General features: G+C 40.8%; 1 protein-coding gene and 1 long non-coding RNA gene across 13 annotated transcripts in view; one reads left to right on the top strand and one right to left on the bottom strand.

Moving 5' to 3' along the window:
* The window catches only part of HSPA4L (heat shock protein family A (Hsp70) member 4 like), a 29176-nt gene extending 17583 nt beyond the window's left edge, over positions 1–11593 (bottom strand). For 4 of the 8 annotated variants that reach the window (XM_054203694.1, XM_054203696.1, XM_054203698.1 and 1 more), the window contains exons 1-6: positions 11341–11593; positions 7126–7183; positions 5694–5834; positions 4014–4136; positions 2401–2500; positions 487–620 (exon numbers count right to left, since the gene is read on the bottom strand). In XM_054203694.1, the coding sequence (XP_054059669.1) occupies positions 487–620; positions 2401–2500; positions 4014–4136; positions 5694–5834; positions 7126–7183; positions 11341–11447 (663 nt within the window). In that variant the 5' untranslated portion in view covers positions 11448–11593. Of the gene's footprint in view, positions 1–486; positions 621–2400; positions 2501–4013; positions 4137–4481; positions 4694–5693; positions 5835–7125; positions 7327–11340 lie in introns of those variants that run through there. The other 4 variants (XM_054203697.1, XM_054203699.1, XM_054203695.1 and 1 more) reach the window with 3 other exon arrangements.
* A 178-nt stretch (positions 11594–11771) lies between these two features.
* The window catches only part of LOC128910465 (uncharacterized), a 38272-nt gene continuing 31917 nt past the window's right edge, over positions 11772–18126 (top strand). For all 5 annotated transcript variants that reach the window (XR_008466723.1, XR_008466725.1, XR_008466721.1 and 2 more), the window contains exon 1: positions 11772–12014. This is a non-coding gene — a long non-coding RNA (uncharacterized LOC128910465). The remainder of the gene's footprint in view (positions 12015–18126) is intronic.

Below are 18126 nucleotides of genomic sequence, written 5' to 3'. Positions count from 1 at the left end.
CAAAAACATTCAGCTACATTTTGTCCGTAGCTCACAGACAAAAATCTCCAAACCAGGAACTGAAGACTGTTCAGTTTTACTTCACATCCTATTGAATTTAATTTTGAACCATCATGGATGGCAGAAAAAAAATCATCACAGTGAAATTCAGGGAGTTCAACAATTTCCCTTAAGTCAGTTGCACAACTACAACGCTTATGAGACTACCAGAACATGCAAATATTTCAGTGACACAACACGGCACAAGAACAGTGCAGTATGTTTCGCAAGCACTTTGGGATACTTCATTTCTGCATTTTATAAAAATTGATTTCCTGAAATAGCCAAAAAACAACAAAGTTTTTGTATGCAGCATTTCAAAAATATATGCTATAGACATTTATTTAGTTTAAAAAAAAATAATCTTTCCACAGCACAGTATTTTGAGTACTGTTCAATGAAATACTTCAGGAATATGGGATTTTACTGTATGACTTAAAAGATTACCTTCAGTTTTCCCTTGTTAAAAGCACAGATTGAAACTTGATACGCAGAATGCCCCATATCTACAAAGACCACGTTTCTTGGCTTCTCTTCCAAGGCTGGCAGATCTTGCTTGTATATTCCATAGGCTAATGCAACTGAAAAACACCACCCCACAGAAGTTAAGGGAAAGCTGTGCACAACTGTAAAGCATGCACTAAAAGCACTACCAAAAGAAAGACACTTCTTACTGTTTACTCTTTCTAAACACCTCCATTACTTTGCTCAAACAGAACATAAGGGTCAAAAGAGTCACAAGTTTTAGATCATTTTGAGTTGCCAAGTTCTTTATTTTCATTTGTTTTATAGTTTTACTAGTAAATTACCTCATGTTCATTCATGTAATTGACATTTAATTGTTCTGTATAACTTAACATCTCTTTTCAATTAACAAGTGCATTCTGTACAACTTCAAAGCACTAACTTAAAGTCAGTAGCATATGTGCCATCATAAATTGAAATTTTTAGATCCAGGATTTATCAGATCGGTTATTTTTGTTTCTGTTTAAGAACTACTGTTCAGATGTAAAGCAGCTCATCACAAAGAAAGTTAACGTGTTGAAAACACATTTTTCACTGTCAAGGGAGAAAAGAGATGTCAAATGAAGGTTTAACGCTACTAAAGCATCACCTTGTATTTCAGTTCTGCTTGTAGCCAAAATAACATTGTAATTTGTGAAACGGTACAGATTAAGTCTCATGCCTACACCTCTCCTTTGAAATGCCTTACCTTCAGTTTTTTTTAGCTCAGCTTTGCAAAATTCAAGCATGCTCAAGAGATTAAAAAAATAATGTTTTAGAAGACTAAATGCATCTAAGAATTCAATACCAGCACTCATTTGGAAAGTTGGTTGAGACTTTCTAAAAGCAAAGGGAATTTAAATCAAGAAAAAAAATAAATTACTGGTTTAAATGTCTTCAACTTTAGTTCCCATGACATGTAATGCATTTCTACACCCTAGAATTCATCAAAAACAGAGGAAGGCAGCAAACAACTAATAAAACCAACAGCTGTGCTGATGCTACAACTGACAGGATTGCCACAAGTTGAAACTGTCATTATACCAGACTTACACTTGATTAAATTTGTGTATTTTGAAGTCATACAGTTCAAGTTGTTTCTAAATATGATCAGCAAGTCTGCTTTCAGAAAAAGCTCTATAAAAGTACAGTTTGTGTAGAAACAGCTTTTAAAGCATACATATGAAAAACCTTTGGATTACACATTTTAGAATTTCCCTTCAATGTCTTTCACTTCTAATATATACTAGCTTATGATTAGAAAGTATTTCTCTACTTCTTCCATGAGATGTATTTTTACTCCAGCACACCCATCTTCCAGTAAGCTGGAAAGAAAGTTAGAAGACCCCACTACACACCTACGTTAAATAATGTATTTACTGTAATCTTTCAGACAAATGCAGGTTACATCTGCTAATACTGTACTATACTATTATTTAATACAACAATTGAGAATTTTGGTCAGATGCACACCTCAGCTAGATTATTAAGAGACTCTGAAGCTAACTCAGACCCTCCCGATACAGCAGCTGTAGCTCCACAGTACAGCAGAGCAGTAAGCACGGTCACCAGCTTTATTTCAGAAGCAGAGTAGCTATTTTCACGTGGCACTGTATTCAAGTTCGCAAACCCAAACTCTCATTATGTCTCATAAGTGCTGAACACCACCCCACCAAAAGAGCTGCTGTGCTTCCAGTTCCCAAGCCGGATTGGGCAGTACTAGACTGGATCACTTTTTCTGCAAGTTCTTAATTGTCTAACAGGAGTGTGTCATCGCCCTTGGATTCAGTAGCCTGAATGGGTAACAAAAAAAAAAAAAAAACAAAAAGAAAGAAAAAATGTGTTGCCACCCTTTACCTGCTGTAGTTTCATTCATCAGCTTCAGACAATTCAATCCTGCAATCTGTGCAGCTGCCATTACAGACCTTCTCTCAGCATCAGTGAAAAAACTGGGTACCTATTTCCAAAAAATAATTACATAGAATATTATGAAGTATGGACTTTTAATTTAAAAAAGTCAGACTTACCCATTAAGCAACGCTATAAATTTCAATACCACAAGAAGCTGTTATAAACTAACCTCAGATTAATAAGGCAGTCTGAATAAAACAGCTAGGTAATTCATTTTAGTGCATATTTCTATTAAAATTTCAAAATATGACAAAAATGAAAGGACATCCAGAGTAGTTTTAAACAAAGTAGATTTAAGCACCAAAAAAACCCTGAAAATGTCTTCTCAGATTCTTCTGATGAGTCTTTGATCTTAAAATCATTACCAGTTGTTGAAAGCATTTGTGCAGCACAAAGTCAACACGATAAATATTCATACACAGCCCCAAAGTAAGTTACTGCAGAAGCACTACAGTGGTGCTGGAACTAAACTTAGTGTTGAACTAAACTTACAACTGAATCTGTATCCGTTTTTCAGTTATCACCTCTGCCACAGCGCCAGCTCACAGTGCGCTACAAATACTCAGTTCCACCAAAAATAGCGGAAGCACAATCAGAGCGCATTTAGAACCTGGCTGCAATCAGCTGGTGTATCTTCAACTTCAGTTAAGATGAAGAAATAGAACTACGTTCATAATGTATTTCATTAGCTACCTTTGTGATGCATTACCAAGGATCCTTGTTTGTGTGGGAGGTATTCTCTCCAAGTGTCTTTGTATACCATAAGGAAGCAAGAAGAGAGATCAAAGCAGACTTCTAGCAGCTAAAGTACGCAGCTTTCCAGTTCCCATGCCTCTGTCTGACAGAGGGGATAACCCCAATACTTCATGCCCAGACTTCTCACCAGCGCAAGAGCAGAAGTGAAGCAGTAAACAAAGACAGTATCAACAGCAGACATTTAGGACTTTGTATCAGGAACAAAACCTCTCCTCTTCAAACTGCCCCCCCCCCCCCCCCCAATTCCCCTGCCGCAGGTGAGGACACTAGCTAGAAAAACCCAACACAAGCAAACCAGCTAAATAAAAAGACCTTTTCAAACAAATGCAGGTAGTTTAGGCTTCTCAAATCGCGAGTATGACCCTCAGAGCCATAAAGTTCAGGCAACTCTCAACTACGCTGAAACCCAACAGCGTTCAACTACGCAACACTCAATTCAACCTGAATTTGGGAAGGCTCTTTGGAACCAAGGAAGATAATGCTTACACACAGGCACGTTCCCATTTGTAACAGTAACTACAGTAATCAGGATTACTATACAGAGCACTTGGAGTTAGCCAGTCTGGACCAACTTTAGTAGTATGTTCTTTCTAAAAACACACTCTTGCTTTAACAGATTTCCCATCTTCTCATACATGATTACAAAAGTATTCTCATTTGAAAAAACCTATAATAATGGCCCATTTTGGGGGGAATGTGATTTCTAGCCACCACTTGCATCTCTTACCATTACACCGTGGCATAAATAGTACTAGCTTAAAGTTATCTATAGGAAGAATTGCAATAAATATATTACAACTTACTGAAATCACACAGTCTGCCACTGGTTTCTTCAAAGCATTTTCTGAAGTCTCTTTAAGCTTGGCCAGTAGCATTCCTGTAATCTGTTCAACTGCAAACAGTCTCTCTTCATCTAGGTATCTCACCTGAAACAGAGAATTGTAATTCTGTAATAAATCATCTCAACTTTTCTCTAAGATGTGTGACTTGGACATTTTTTGTAATTTTGAGCACTGATACCCAAGTTGTAACACCAGACTCTGGACACAAATAACTCTCCGTATCAATTGATGCTATAGATTTTGAGCTACCTACAACAAATCATAACAGTTCAGTTGAAAATTGTTTTCTGGGAAACCTTAACACTTGTGTTATCTCAAGGGGCTATTCACAAAGCTACAGTATTTTTGCTGTTTATTTGGGATTTTTTTAAATAATAAAAAAACCAAACAGAAAATACATAATGAACATAGCATTAGACTTGTCCTAACCTGAGCTAAACCCAAGAATTTTGGGGCAAACCCAAGGAACATTTGCTTCCTGCAAGGGTCACTCAAGTACATGGGGCGGGGAAAGGGCAAACGAGGCAATTCTAACAGTCTTGCCCTGCTCAGGAAACACCTCTGAGTCTTCAGCCTTCACATGAGGTTCTACATCCTCAATTCCTGATGGGCTGCCATCTCTCTAGCAATCCCAAACACTCCTGTGCAGGGAAATACAGAAGGGTGAACAGCAGCTATATTTACACTGGCAATGAGTATGATATGAGCAACTATACAGAACAAAAGAAACTTTTTGTTTGTGAGGTATAAAGCCCCACCAGAAAGCAATTCAAAGTGTACTACATGAGGATAATTGGGAAATTTGCTTCAGAAATGCACTCCCAATCCACATGAAAATAGTAAAAGATAGACACATTCAGAGACAAAAGACAGAAAGGCTGATCTTTGAGAAGAGCAGTTTCTACCAACTTAGTTTGGAAGGGAATTAAAAATAACTTGTACAGATTACATCTTCAGAGCCTTATCTTGTTTTCCTGAAACTTGGTCTCTGCATGTCTGCAAGACCTAAACTCAGATGAGACTAATAATCCCACACTGTAATTATGTGTATTTGCAGGCAAATCTAGTAAGAGAAGGTGAAAAGCTACTAATGCGCCTACAGAAAGCTAATACAATTGATGAGAAACCTCAATGGCTATCTCAGAGAAAGTACGGTACTTGAGCAGCTGTTAATGCAGGGAATAAAATGTTCTTCATCTCTTGCTAACAGCAGATTTATTGCACAGTCAGTTTTATTGAAGGTGAATGAAACAACCTTTTTTGGGGTGAGAGTTATTAACAGTTTATAGCAGACCTGTATGGGAGACAACACAATACCTTTTTTACACTGCGTGATTACTAGAAGACATGAGTATGTAATAGAGAGTAAGTACTCTGGATCTTTCTGAACATTTGAAGAAGTGAACGAATTACAAAGGAGAAATGAGAAATGTAGCAAAACTATGCTAAGGCAGGCTTTGTAAAAAATAAAAGGTGCTATTGTACTGATTATCACACGAAATTTCTTTTCAAAATGAGTAAGAATATATTTAGAGTTTTCTTAAGGAAAATACAAGTCAATTCACGTAGGAATTTAAGAAACAGAGGTCTGAAGCGCTCATCTCTACCACTAAAGATATTCCGCACAAAGCTCTAACTCACCTTTACTCCTACGGAGCCATTTGGCATCTTCTGCAGTTCATAGGGAAGTTTGGCCCTTTCAGCTTGTATGTGAGGGTCTTCAAATGCTCTTCCATGCAGTTTTTTGAAGCCATGTACTGTATTCTTTACATTTGTGACAATCTGTGGAAAAGATACTTTAATTACCCATGATACACAGACTACAGAGGACCAGCCAGAAAGGATCTCTTGTTGGGCTCAATGGACATACCGAAGACCCATGTCAAGCCCTCCATATTTACTGGAAAGCAATGGCTGAGGGGAAAGGAGGAGGCATCTATTTTTGAATCTATGGTCTCCATTAAAAAAATTAACATTTACTTCCCTCTTTAATATCCATTAGCTTGCTGCTGTCAATTTTCACTGTACCTTTTATTTTAGGGGAGCTTTCTAAAACACTATGCAGCATTTGAGATCGTATTACTACATATTGTTGCAATGGCTGTCTGCATGAACAAATGAAGTTATTACCCATATTAACCTTAAATGAAGCTTCAACAAATCAATGCATTTCACTTTCTTTAAAGTTCTCCTCTAATTCAGATCCCATCTGGACACAAATAAAGCCTTCTCACACCTATACTCTCACCAGTATTTCAATCTAATTACTTTAAGGACATACTTCTAAGTAAAGAAAGGACCAGAAGAAATAAATCCTAACCAACACAATATTTAAGCTATCAAAAGAAACTACTCCAGGGTAATCTTCTCCAAGATAAACTAGTTTAGTTTACTAGTGTAAATAGCAAACTTAGTAGCCAGGGAAGAGTGCTGACAGGACACCTTCTCACCAGCAAAGTCCAGGGGTTGAGCTCAGATAAAAAGTGTGAAGTTTCTTAGAATGAAAGCGATACAGCCTCTGCACATACTGACCGTTCACGGTACTTAAGGAAGGTTGTCCTAGGTTGGAAGTGAATTTACACAGGATTAGAGAAATTTAACTTCTGTTCAAAGTTCCAAATTGAGACAGTAAATTACTAAGATGTGTTCATTTCACACTATAAGCCACAACTGGTATCTATCTATACCAAATTTCCATTGTTCAACTTCAGCTTCCACTTTTCTAAAACATAAGCACAGTATTCCTCCTCACCCCCAATGGACATTTAATTATGAACTCTATTCTCACCGTCACAAGTAAGCAAGAAAAAATAATAATTTTTTACTGGGAAAGAAACAATGTTTTCTGTTTCTTCCCATTTTTTACTCTGAATGACAAATAATGCAGAAACATCATTTCCATTTTAATACAGGGAATATATTGTTGAAGCAGTAACTATTACTGTGAAATGTACACTTATTGTAGAAAATTTACTTTAAAACAGAAAAATATCCAATTATTCATTACTTTTCTTTCCACAATTCAATAGGAGACAAGTCAGGTAAGTAATACCAGAGTTTTTGATCCATTTACCTGGCTCTTCGCTGCATTCCCAATGGCCCGGGTCTTAGATCCTAAAGATATACATGCTCTAAGTAAAAACAGAAAAAAATAAATAAATTCAGCTTTAAAAGAAAACACCATAGAATATTCCCATGGTACTTTAAAACACCCACAAAAATTAAAGTAGCAGAACATGGATGTGGTATTTAACAGCATTATTGCATGAAGCACCAGAACTTGCAGTGAAATTCCTGTTATTTTGTTCTTTGCAAATTAGTTTAGAAACTGCAAGCAACCGCAATTGTATTCATTATAATTGCATTTAAGGAATTCTTTAAAAGCTTATGCATTCTACAGATCTTATCGTGTAGGTAAGGAATTAATTGCTACTTTTGGGTCGCAGCTTAAAACCAAAGAAGCCTGTGACATTTAATTTAAAACACTGAACTTTACCAGTCAGGTTTTCTTGACTCAACACCCCTGAAGTCTGACAGTACCACAGTCACACTGCAGCAGCCATTAGCAACAACAATTGTAGAGAACAATAAAGAGAACACCTAAGCCCAAGGTAGCTGAACCGCCCAGTTCTACAAACTGCAGAGCACTCCCCGCGAGTGAGTGCTACCAGGTACAGACAGGGAACAGGCAGAAAGAGAGACATCTGGGAACAGCTCCCCACCACCAAGGGCTTGGGAAGCTCTAGAGCGGTCCACAGCCTCTTGCTGCTGCTTCCCAGGTTTTCACTGAGCAACCCCCTCAGCCTCTAGCAAAGGCTGCCCCAGGTCCCCAGCCACCACTTAGCCACCTCATACTGACTGCCTTCGGAAACTTTTTTGTTGGAGGTTACTATGACCACACCTTCGCTTTACAGATTTGAAATAGAACTTTTTCCCCAAAAGGGAATGGATCTGGCTGAAACCATTCAGTAGTAACTAACAGATACAACCCAGATTTCATGCGGTTCAAATTTAATTGTTTAATGAATGCATAAAGGTCACTATAGTCGATTGCTTCCTGTCTCCTCTCCATCATCACTACAATGAGGGCACCGTATGTAATTTGATAGTTATTATCTAGCAACCTCTTCTGCTGTAAGACTGCACCGAACATGCAAAACCTCCTCCAGATTTAACTGCTGCAAACAGACAATGCATTGCCCTACATTTTCAAATATGTAGTTCAGCTTTCACAAACAGCTGCTAGAATATTTGGCGTCGCTTAACACTAGAGATCCCAATTGTACTTTATAATGACTAAGAAAAGTCAGATAAAAGAGTAATTTAGAAAGGGCACAAATGGTTTACAAGACATTTATTTTATGGATAATAACGTGCTATTATATCATAGCTTTTCCGTGCTGGAATTTGACTCTGTTGAGTAGTCAGAAGCTACTCAGGCCACCAGAGTTCCTGCCATGGTTTACTTCAATTACTCAGTTCCAGCACAAGAGGATGGATGGTTTCTCCCTCCCTTGGCTGCCAAGCAGAGATATCAAAAAGTAAACTATGCTCTTTTTGGCTCCAAACATTTCAGTTGTATCCAAGACAGCCCTTTTGAAAGCACATCCACCATAAGGATACAACAAGTGCGACAACCGAACTGCCTCCCCCACCGCTACCCTCAGCTGGCTTGGAAGGGAGCTTCTGAACACAACACACACTTTTCTAAAGGTACCAACCCCCTTCACCAGAAGGGCGTTTCAATTCTTTCCTGCACTGTTTTGAAGAAAATGCTACCTCATCATTTTAATTACAGTTTGTGATTACACTAATTACCAAAAAATCATGAGCTATCAACAATCAACTGGTTTTCCACAGAACCACAGTGGTGAGGCACAGCACTTGGAAGGGCCATTTGCCATGAGTTTTACAAGCCCGGCTCACTAGAAACACGTACCACACACTTGCTGGAGAAAAAGCAAAGCGTCAGTTAACACCCAAGGAGAACCTTATTGCCCAAAGCCTTAAAAAGTACAAGTTCTACTGAAATGGATGGTTTACTAGCAGAAGCTTTTTCCTTTCTTTCTAAAATGCTTGTGCTACAGCTTCGAAGATGATACAGGTTTTTACAAAAACTAACAATCCCATGCCCTAGATTAGAGGACATAGGTTTTGGGCAAACAATATTACTAAAGGATCACCTGAATGTTTTAACAACTGGAACACTGGATTTGACTTAAGAGCACTGTATTAAATTGTGATAATACACATCTTCCATAAGCCTACACTGCTTTTGTCTGCAGCGCTGAAGTGTGCTTACACCAACATTGTACTGTTCACAGCAGTATTGCACAGATACCTGAACCAGCTCCAAAACTGGAAGCTGGCTGCATTAATTAGCCTTGCCCAGAAAGAGCAATTAGCCCTATTGAGCACAGCCAGGACTGTCCTATCTTTAGGACCTAACCCAGTATCTTTACATGGCTTAATAACAACACACTGAGCATGAAAGTGTACCAGCTTGTCCAGATATTTTTACACCGCACTATACAGACACAACAAACATTAAAACTTTGTATTTCTGGGAGTAAGTCCCAAGTACTTGGGACATATCCAATCAATGTTAACTATTAGCTAACTTCAAGTATCTAAATTATGTAAATGCCTCTATAGAAACATAGAAGAGTTTATTTACTGTGTTGCTATGTGTAATAAGCAGAAAAGTTTTGATGATATAAGAGTTAGATCTGCCTACATCACTCAAATCCTGTTTGAGGTAAGGTTTGGTTACTATGATAAACTTCCATAACAATAGTAAGCCTGTTGTATTTCTATTTACTTTTTAGGTTTGCCTCAAGACAACAGTATTTAAAAAGAAGTTCCTCATGTTCTCCAATATTACATTTTGGAGAAAGAGAAGAAAAAAACCAGGAAAAATGTCACTGTAAGTAAGATAACTACTGCCTTTAAATATCTGTGCACTCCAGATGCTCTCTTGCTAACTGTACTTTAACCCCTTTCATAATCACTTTCCAAGTGTCTTGGAAGGACAGTTACTCGGCCATTAATGTGAAAAATATTAAGCATAGGGAAACCCATGTGAAGCCTATCTGACAAGAACACACTCCAAGAATAGCTAAGACCTGGAAGCGGTCTTTGTCATACAGGGGAAGGAAACTGAGCTGTCTGAGAATTCTTTGGGCAACGATTTCAGGGGCTTCCTTGCACAGAATTTGAAAGGTCTCAGAATTTCAGTTCTCCTAAAACGTGTGCAAGGATAATGCCTTCTTGAGGGTTAACAGGAGAAGTATATTTTTCTAAGTATTAAGAAGAAATTTAAAGAATATTCCCATTAACACAGACAGGTGGATTTTAGCACTTAACTTCTTTGGACTTTAAAAAAAAACAACTTTTGAGAAAGGAAAACAAACCCTACATTTCTCCGAGATCAAAGAGATAGCGATGCTAAAGTTACTATGGCCTCACGTAGCAGGAACAGCTTTCTGCTCTTGGCTACAAATTCCTTTTATAAAAGGAAGCAGCATCCAAACCCCGATGTTTATGAGTATTATACGAATTCCTGAATCCTCCTTGAAAATCACGCACAGATGGAGCTCGAGCAGCCCTAGACGTATCCCATAGAAACAGAAGAGGAAAATCTCCACCTCCTCCTGCGTATCCCATCATCACGGCCGCTGCCCGCTGCAACCCCCCCCCGCCCGAGCAAGACCTCGCCGCTCCGCGGCCGCGGTGCGAGTGAGAGCGGGCCCGGGCAGAGGGAGCTCATCCCCGTGACCCCGGGGAACCCACCACCGCTCCCTCCTAAAATCGTTAAGGAAAACGCTTCCAGCCCTGCCAACCCTTCTGGAGTTGGGGAAATACGTGCAATCAGCCCAAATCTTCACTGCACGAAACCGGAGCGGTACAAGCAGAGAAAAGCCCCGCCGCGGCCGCGGGTGGGACGCCCGCACGGCGCGGCACCTCCAAGGACACCAAGAGTCAAAAGCCGCGGGGGGGATCCCAAGCGTTTCTCGCCCCGACACACGCGTTTCGGCTCCCACTTAAAACATCCCTCTCGTGTTCCGTCCCGGCAAGAGACCGGCCGCCGGGCTCCGGTGGGGGTCCGGCCGGCAGGGCCCCGCGCCGCTCCGCTGAGGGAGCCGCAGGAGCGGCCGGGCGCTCACAGCAGGCCCGGCGGGGAGCCGCCCGCCTCGGGGAGCCCACTGCGGGGGAGGAGGAGGAGAAGGCGGCCGGGCTCAGAGGTGGAACGCCGGGGGCAGGGGGGTGCCCGGCGGCCGGTACTCACGGGGTGCAGCGGTCGCTGTACTCGTTGGCGATGGTCTCGATACCGCCGCTCCGCGCCACGCCGATGTAGCAGTTGAGGAAGCCGAGGTCAATGCCGACCACCGACATGGCTGCTCCCCCCGCCGCGCCGGCCTTACAAGTCAACAGCGGCGACCGTCTGGGCTACTGCTAGCACCCGGCTCCTCGCCCGTGTCTCTCTCTCTTCTCTCCCCCCCTACTGCGGAGCGCCGGGCACCAACCGGCAGCTGCTGCCCTCTGCGCAGGCGCGCTGCGCCCGCCGGCCGGCAACGCGACAGGCGCCGGCGCCGGCTTCGGCACTTTCCGGAACGGTCCGGAAGGGCTCGGGACGAGCGGCGGCGGGCGGCGCCTTCCAGAAAGATCTGGAACGGCACGCGGCGGGGTGGCGTTATCGAGAACGTCAGGATGTTAGCTTACGTCAGAGCGGCGGCGGGCCACGCCCATGCCCCCCCCCTTAAAGGAGCTGGCGGGGAGAAGCGCAATTTAAACGTTGGTTGCAACGCAGGGTGATTTAATGTGATTATAGCAATTAGACCAATTAACGCGCTCATCCTCGAAGAGGTCTCGAAACCTGAGTCTCTCTCCCGCAGGTACCTCATTCTCTGTTGGCGTCGCTTTGAGGGCGGAAGACTGGAACTCTACAGCTGGAGAAGCACGGTAAGTATTCATTCATTATGTATTCATTCATTCATTCATTCGCTTCTAAAAATGACGTCTCCGTTTCACACAGCAGCGTGACGTCTCTCTGACACAACAGGGGACACGGCGCTACACGGTTGTGTTCCACCGGAGAGACTAAAAATAAAGTGCAAATCCACTAAACCAGACTCACATCCATCAGGATCTTTGATTTGATTCTTTCCCCGTTTACTGTTTTTTCAACTAGAACTCTTCTCCTGAAGGTGACAGACGCCGTTTTTCTCCAAAACCCCCAGAAGCCAGAAGAGCCCCTGTTAAACACAGTTACATGTAACGCAACTAGTATTTATTAGTACAAGTAATTAACCACCGCATTTTCCTTGCTGGTATCAGGACGGGGAACGTAGAGCAGGTCCTGCTCCCCCGCAGTAGCCAGGGAGACACATCCCAGCTCCGCTCCCTGTTCCAGTTCTGGGTGACTCAAAGCGTTGCACATCCTCCTCCGCAGCCCCACCCAGGGCTCCCTGGCACAAGGGAGGATACGCGAACAGTCCCGTGGAGCGGGGCGACACCGCCGAGCCATCCCAGAATAAGTCGTGCCACCTCGCAGCCAGGGGACGAGCCCCCACTGCAGGAGCACGGGCACATCTCGGCTTGGCTCTCACACCCCCGTGCTGCCGCTGCCCTGTTGTTTCCGGCAGCCACATCAGCTGGCGTCAAGGCGCAGGCATGCACAGACATTCGTGATAGCAACAAGAAACTGCCAACAGACTTTTTATTTGCCTTGTCAAGAGTTAAGACTTTGGCGAGTTGCAGATGAGATCGCAAGCAGGATAAGCCAAACTCTGCAAGTATTTCATAAAACTCTTGTTTGTGTGCTTCAGTGTCGTGCCGATTGCCAGCTCTGCAAATGTGAACAGCGTTCAGCCAAGTCAGATTAGCCACAGGCTTGCCTGGGCACATACCCCCCGTCAGCTACTGGCACCGCAGCAATCTTGGAACTGCTGTTGTCCGAGACTTTCCTGTTCTTGGCCTGTGGATCACAACTGACTTTTAGCCGCTAAAAGAATATTTATCACAGAATCCTTGAATGGTTTGGGTTGCAAAGGGACCTTAAAGATCACCTAGTTCCAGCCCCCCTGCCATGGGGAGGGACCCCTCCCACTAGACCACATCACTCAAAATCCCATAAAACCTGGCCTTGAACACCTCCAGGGATGGGGCAGCCACAGCTTCCCTGGGCAACCTGTTCCAGTGTTTCACCGCCCTCATCGTGAAAAATTTCTTCCCGATTTCTAATCTAAATCTGCCATCTTCCGGTTTGAAGTCATTACCGCTCGTGCTATCACTGCAGTACTATTTGTACTAACTCAAGGAGCTAAAGGTTTTTATGTGGCATTTAAGGGTTGTGGAGAAATATTAGGAATACTGCTAGCCTTTGTTTCTTTGAAACCAAACATTTAAATAATGGCCTCCTAAATACTTTCTTGATTCCTTAAATTATGAGTATTCCACAAGGTTTCGTTTCTTCTTCCTTTCCCTATTGAAAATTATTACCTCAGAATCTTCTCACTTAATTGCACTGTAAGATTTATCCTCAATACTGAGAAGAATCCTCAGCCATTTTAGATTTCCTCAAGAAATAATGTATTTGGTGTTCTAAGTTTTGAGGTGCTTGGATCTCCAAGTCTTTGGGCTGCGTTTTGGCTTGAAATGCTGCCAGCCAGACTGTAGTCGTCTTGCTGTTGTTTGAGGGATGGGACAAAGAGAAGAGTGAGGCGCTGTATTTCTTAATGCCGATTAAAAAAACCGAAATGTAAACTCCTTCACTGTCTTGACTTGTGCTTTGAAATACTGTGAAAACTCATCAATAGGCTAGAAACAGGTTTTTCTTTTACTGTGGTTCACGTAGAAGCTGTAGCAGGCTGATAGGTACACATACTTCCAGTGGGCTCTGCTGACAGGTGAGGGAAGCTCACCTTACCAAAATATATTCAGGTACATGCTGTAATTCAGTAGTCAAGATCTGTAGCATTTAGTGTGAATAAAACGGAAACATTGAGAATTTTAAACAGGAGGCGAGCGTTTTCTTGGATTCATTCCTTGAACGAAATGTAAACAGTACTCTTTAGTTCCCTGAAAGCAAATTATTTCATTTAGTACATACTTAGTCACAAAAACATCCAAATAATTTCTTAACAGCGTTGTTTGTATAACATTTAAACTATTTATATAACATTAAAAATAGGCTATGCAAACAATGAGAGTTCTATCATGAGCACTTTTCAAGCACAATAGATGTTCACTTACTATTTTAATCAGATCCCGAACTCTCTGAAACGTCAAGATTAAAAATGTCCTTAATTTTGTCCTAACGAACTATCACTAAGGCTCCTCCTGTTCCACAGAAGATGTTGGAGAACGCTCCATGGAAGAATGCATCAAGTCCCTCTCGCTTGTATATTTTCATAAGGCAGCCAACGCTTCCTTTATATTGGTGTTCCATCTCCCCACTCTGCACACAAAATAATACGGACAGATCATTATTGCACTGCACTGAGAAAGAAACTTACGATGCCCAGCAAAATTTGTCTTTCTTTAGTAAAGAACACTAAGGAACTTCTTCCTAATGTTTCACTTAACTGTGAAGGAGAGATCTTTTAACTAATGAATATTTATCTGATGTAATGCTCTGTTAGCTTGTTCCAATAGCTAAATTTAGAAAGGCTGTGATCCTTCTTCTGATGCTTCTTTTAAGCTTTACTGGGCAAGTAGAAGGCTTAGGAATTAAATGAGGTCACTCCAGTCCTAAGGGTGCTCTGAATTGTTTCAGTGCTATTAAAACTTCCACAGCTCTTCTTTTTTTTTTCTCCTTCTTTAGTACCACTGGACTATTTTTATAGCAAGTAGGTTTCAGTTCATTAGTGATCGATAGAGTCCTCTAAAAAATATTAAGGTCTTGACTAGCACGATAATGTAAAAGCATAGGAAGGCTAAGAAGGAGGGCAGTGCAGTTTTCATCTAGCCTGCCTTGTTTGTGAGCATTAATTTGCTTGACAAATGAAAACAAAGCAAAAAGGAGGACTTGTTAGTTGCAGACCTCCACCCTGTTCACTAAAACTTGCTTCAAGTGCTTAGGGGTGAAGGAAATAAAGGATGACAAGCAGTGAATGTTCACGTGCTGGCATACGACCATTTCTGCAGAAGTCACAGCTGAAGTACTGAACTCTCCCTGCAGCTTTTTCCGAGCGCAGCACGGCTGAAAATCACGCCAGCTCCTTTAAGGTTTGAAAATTTCAACAGTGGAGTGGAGACAGCCCAGAGGAACGTTGTGTAGCCGTTCTCTGCACAGCAGAGCACTTGGGAAATAGTCTTGCCCGCTCTGGAACTCGGGAGGGTGACGACAGCCATCTCTCAGATACTCTGAGTAACAGCACGGCCCTGACAAAGCCGTTTTTTGTAGATGTGCTTGGTAAGCTGTCAAACAATTCCTGTTTCAGAACTGCATTCTCTTCAGGATTTGGGGACTGTGTTAGGAACTGACACTGGTTTTTGTCTTCACTAGCAAAAAACAAGTACACTTTCTTTTGGCAAGATTAATCCCCAAATCCCTATCTTTATATGAAATTTTACTGGAAAGAAGACACCAGGTTTTTTACTTGATGTTGAAGATTTGACTTGAGTTAGCTACATCTTTAGTTAAATCCACTTGCAGTATCAAGGTAAGGTTCTAGACTATAGTGGCAGAAAGAGTTGCCTTCTTTGTTGCCTACTTTAAGCCTTTGTGATACACTCTGCAGCTAATTTAGTGATATTTGAATTTTCTGATGGAGACAGTGTTACATTTTGTTACATGTTCTGTTAGGAATCAAGGTAGGAGATCACTATGCATTTCCTGAACATAATAAATGCAGGAAATAGATCTATGATAAATATTCACATACATCAATTAAATAAACATAGTATCATAGCTAAAAAACATTTAAAATATTTCTGTTTGAATTGATGTGAATATATGCAAATGAAAGGCTATTTGGTAATGGTTATTACTGATTACCTGACAGAAATCAACTTTGCTGAAAGCAGTAACTGTACTGTGCTCATTATTTCAGGAAGTTATCCCATCTGGCAAATATAATTTAACTGAAGGATTAAAAGGTGCTGTATTTAATTCAAGGCTTCCTCTTGGATCAGAATAAATGTCATGATAAGAAATGGAAAAAAATTGTAGTAATCAATCAGCTTTATTTGTACCTGGAGCTTCAAAACTACATGAATGAAACAAGGATACCACGTGAAATATATTTATACCTCCACAACATATATTATATATGTCCTCTCATACTCTTTTATGCTGGTAAACCTATTAACTTACTTCATATGATTGTAATTTGTGTTTTTAATCTTGATACTATTCTCTATCCTAGTGGTAAGTTAATTACCAGAAATACAGGCAATTTTTCGGTAAAGCCTCAAGAAGCACAGTAATTAGGAATAAAGGCAGCATTAACTGTAGATTTACTGCCGATTAAGCAGATAAAGCAGAATCTGAAGGCAGTGAAATCGTATTTAGTCTGAAAGGAAGAAGCCAGTGGTGCTAATGGTGTTTGCCCACTGTAAGCTTCAAGGATTTCTGTTATTTAGGGGAGATTACCAGAGGTATGCAGGCATGACCTAAGAATCGAAGTGTCCCCTGGGATTTCTTGAGAGCACCCAAGCAAGTTCTATGCCAACATTTATTCTTATGTTCTTTTGACTTTTAGAATGCTGAGAGAAAAGGATACTCTTGAAATAAAATGTAGAGACCCTTCTTTAGAACTAACAACTCCTTTTCTATTGTCAGCTGGCAAAACTTCCTCAGGGATGCAGGGAGCAAGGTCCTGATTTTTCAAGAGCATTTTTGTGGTTTTTTATTTAGTGTTTGAGGATGATCTTCACAGCAGGAATTTATATTATTATATGTACTTCAAATGCTACTGAACTACCTAGTAAAATTACCTAATAGCTAGCACCAAGATCCAACATTAATTGGTAATTATACACTATCATACCCATCACATGCTGAGAAATAATTCTCAGCTCGTACTGAGCTTTGAAGGTTACCGATTCTGCCTCACACCTGAAGAACAGCTGTGTGCCACAAAGACTATTTTTCTAACTGCCTTAGCTGGACTAATAAAGGATGTTATTCTAGCCACAAACCTGCATTACTCCAAACATCTGGCTTCTGAGTAGGAAAAAGAAGAGATCCTGTTTTTCTATTAAAAGCTCTCACCAACCTGTGAACTTTTACCATGCTCCCACAATACTATTATTTCATTTTCCTTCTTGTCTTTCTGGAGATGTTTCCAGTTTTTTTTTTTCTGAATAGAGTCTCGCCTGCTGTAAAGCTATACAGCACTTTAGTTAGCACAAACTTCAAAAATCTAGTAAGTAATTTTCAGAAAAGGATTTCAAGCTAGACTGTACCTGCATAATTGTGTATTTCCTGACAGTGTCAAAAGGCTAAGACAGCATTCCTGAGAACGTAGTCACAACTTGTGCAATGAAAAAGGAAAGAATGGAGTTTGTTTTGGATTTGGCAATAATCCCTGCAAAGTAAAACACAAATGGAAGCCTGGACAAATTCTGTAAAACGTATGTCAAATCCAGCAGCTATCAAGTCTAATTTCTATCATTTCTATTGTTAATCCTACTGTAAAATTACTTTGCTCTTCAGTAATAAACTCTATTGAGCACAAATAACTGTAAGGACAAAAGCTGTAACTAACATCCTCATTAGTTCATAATAAATATTTAAAATATCACGTTAAAGGTTTAAAACATCTGCTTTTTTGTTTGTAAAAGCTACCTTAATGGTGTTGTAACATCCAAAATAGGAGGCTCAGTATACAAGGATTCCCTGCACTGAAACACCAAAGCCCTGATACAGGCCAGGAAGTCCGTCTGTCTTTGCAATTTGAATAATACAGTCACCAAGTCCATGGAACTGCTGCTCAGCAGCACCTAATAGAAAATAAATTTATGGACATTGTTATGCTTTACAGAAGCCCTTCTCTTTAGTACAAACTACTCTGCATGACTGAAGCATTTAACATTATCAAAATTATATGAAAAACATTGTTTCCTC

Source organism: Rissa tridactyla, chromosome 5 (genome assembly GCF_028500815.1).
Source record: "Rissa tridactyla isolate bRisTri1 chromosome 5, bRisTri1.patW.cur.20221130, whole genome shotgun sequence".
NCBI lineage: Eukaryota > Metazoa > Chordata > Aves > Charadriiformes > Laridae > Rissa > Rissa tridactyla.
The sequence above is the reverse complement of the archived record's forward strand: the minus strand, read 5'-3'. Positions and strand labels throughout refer to the sequence as shown.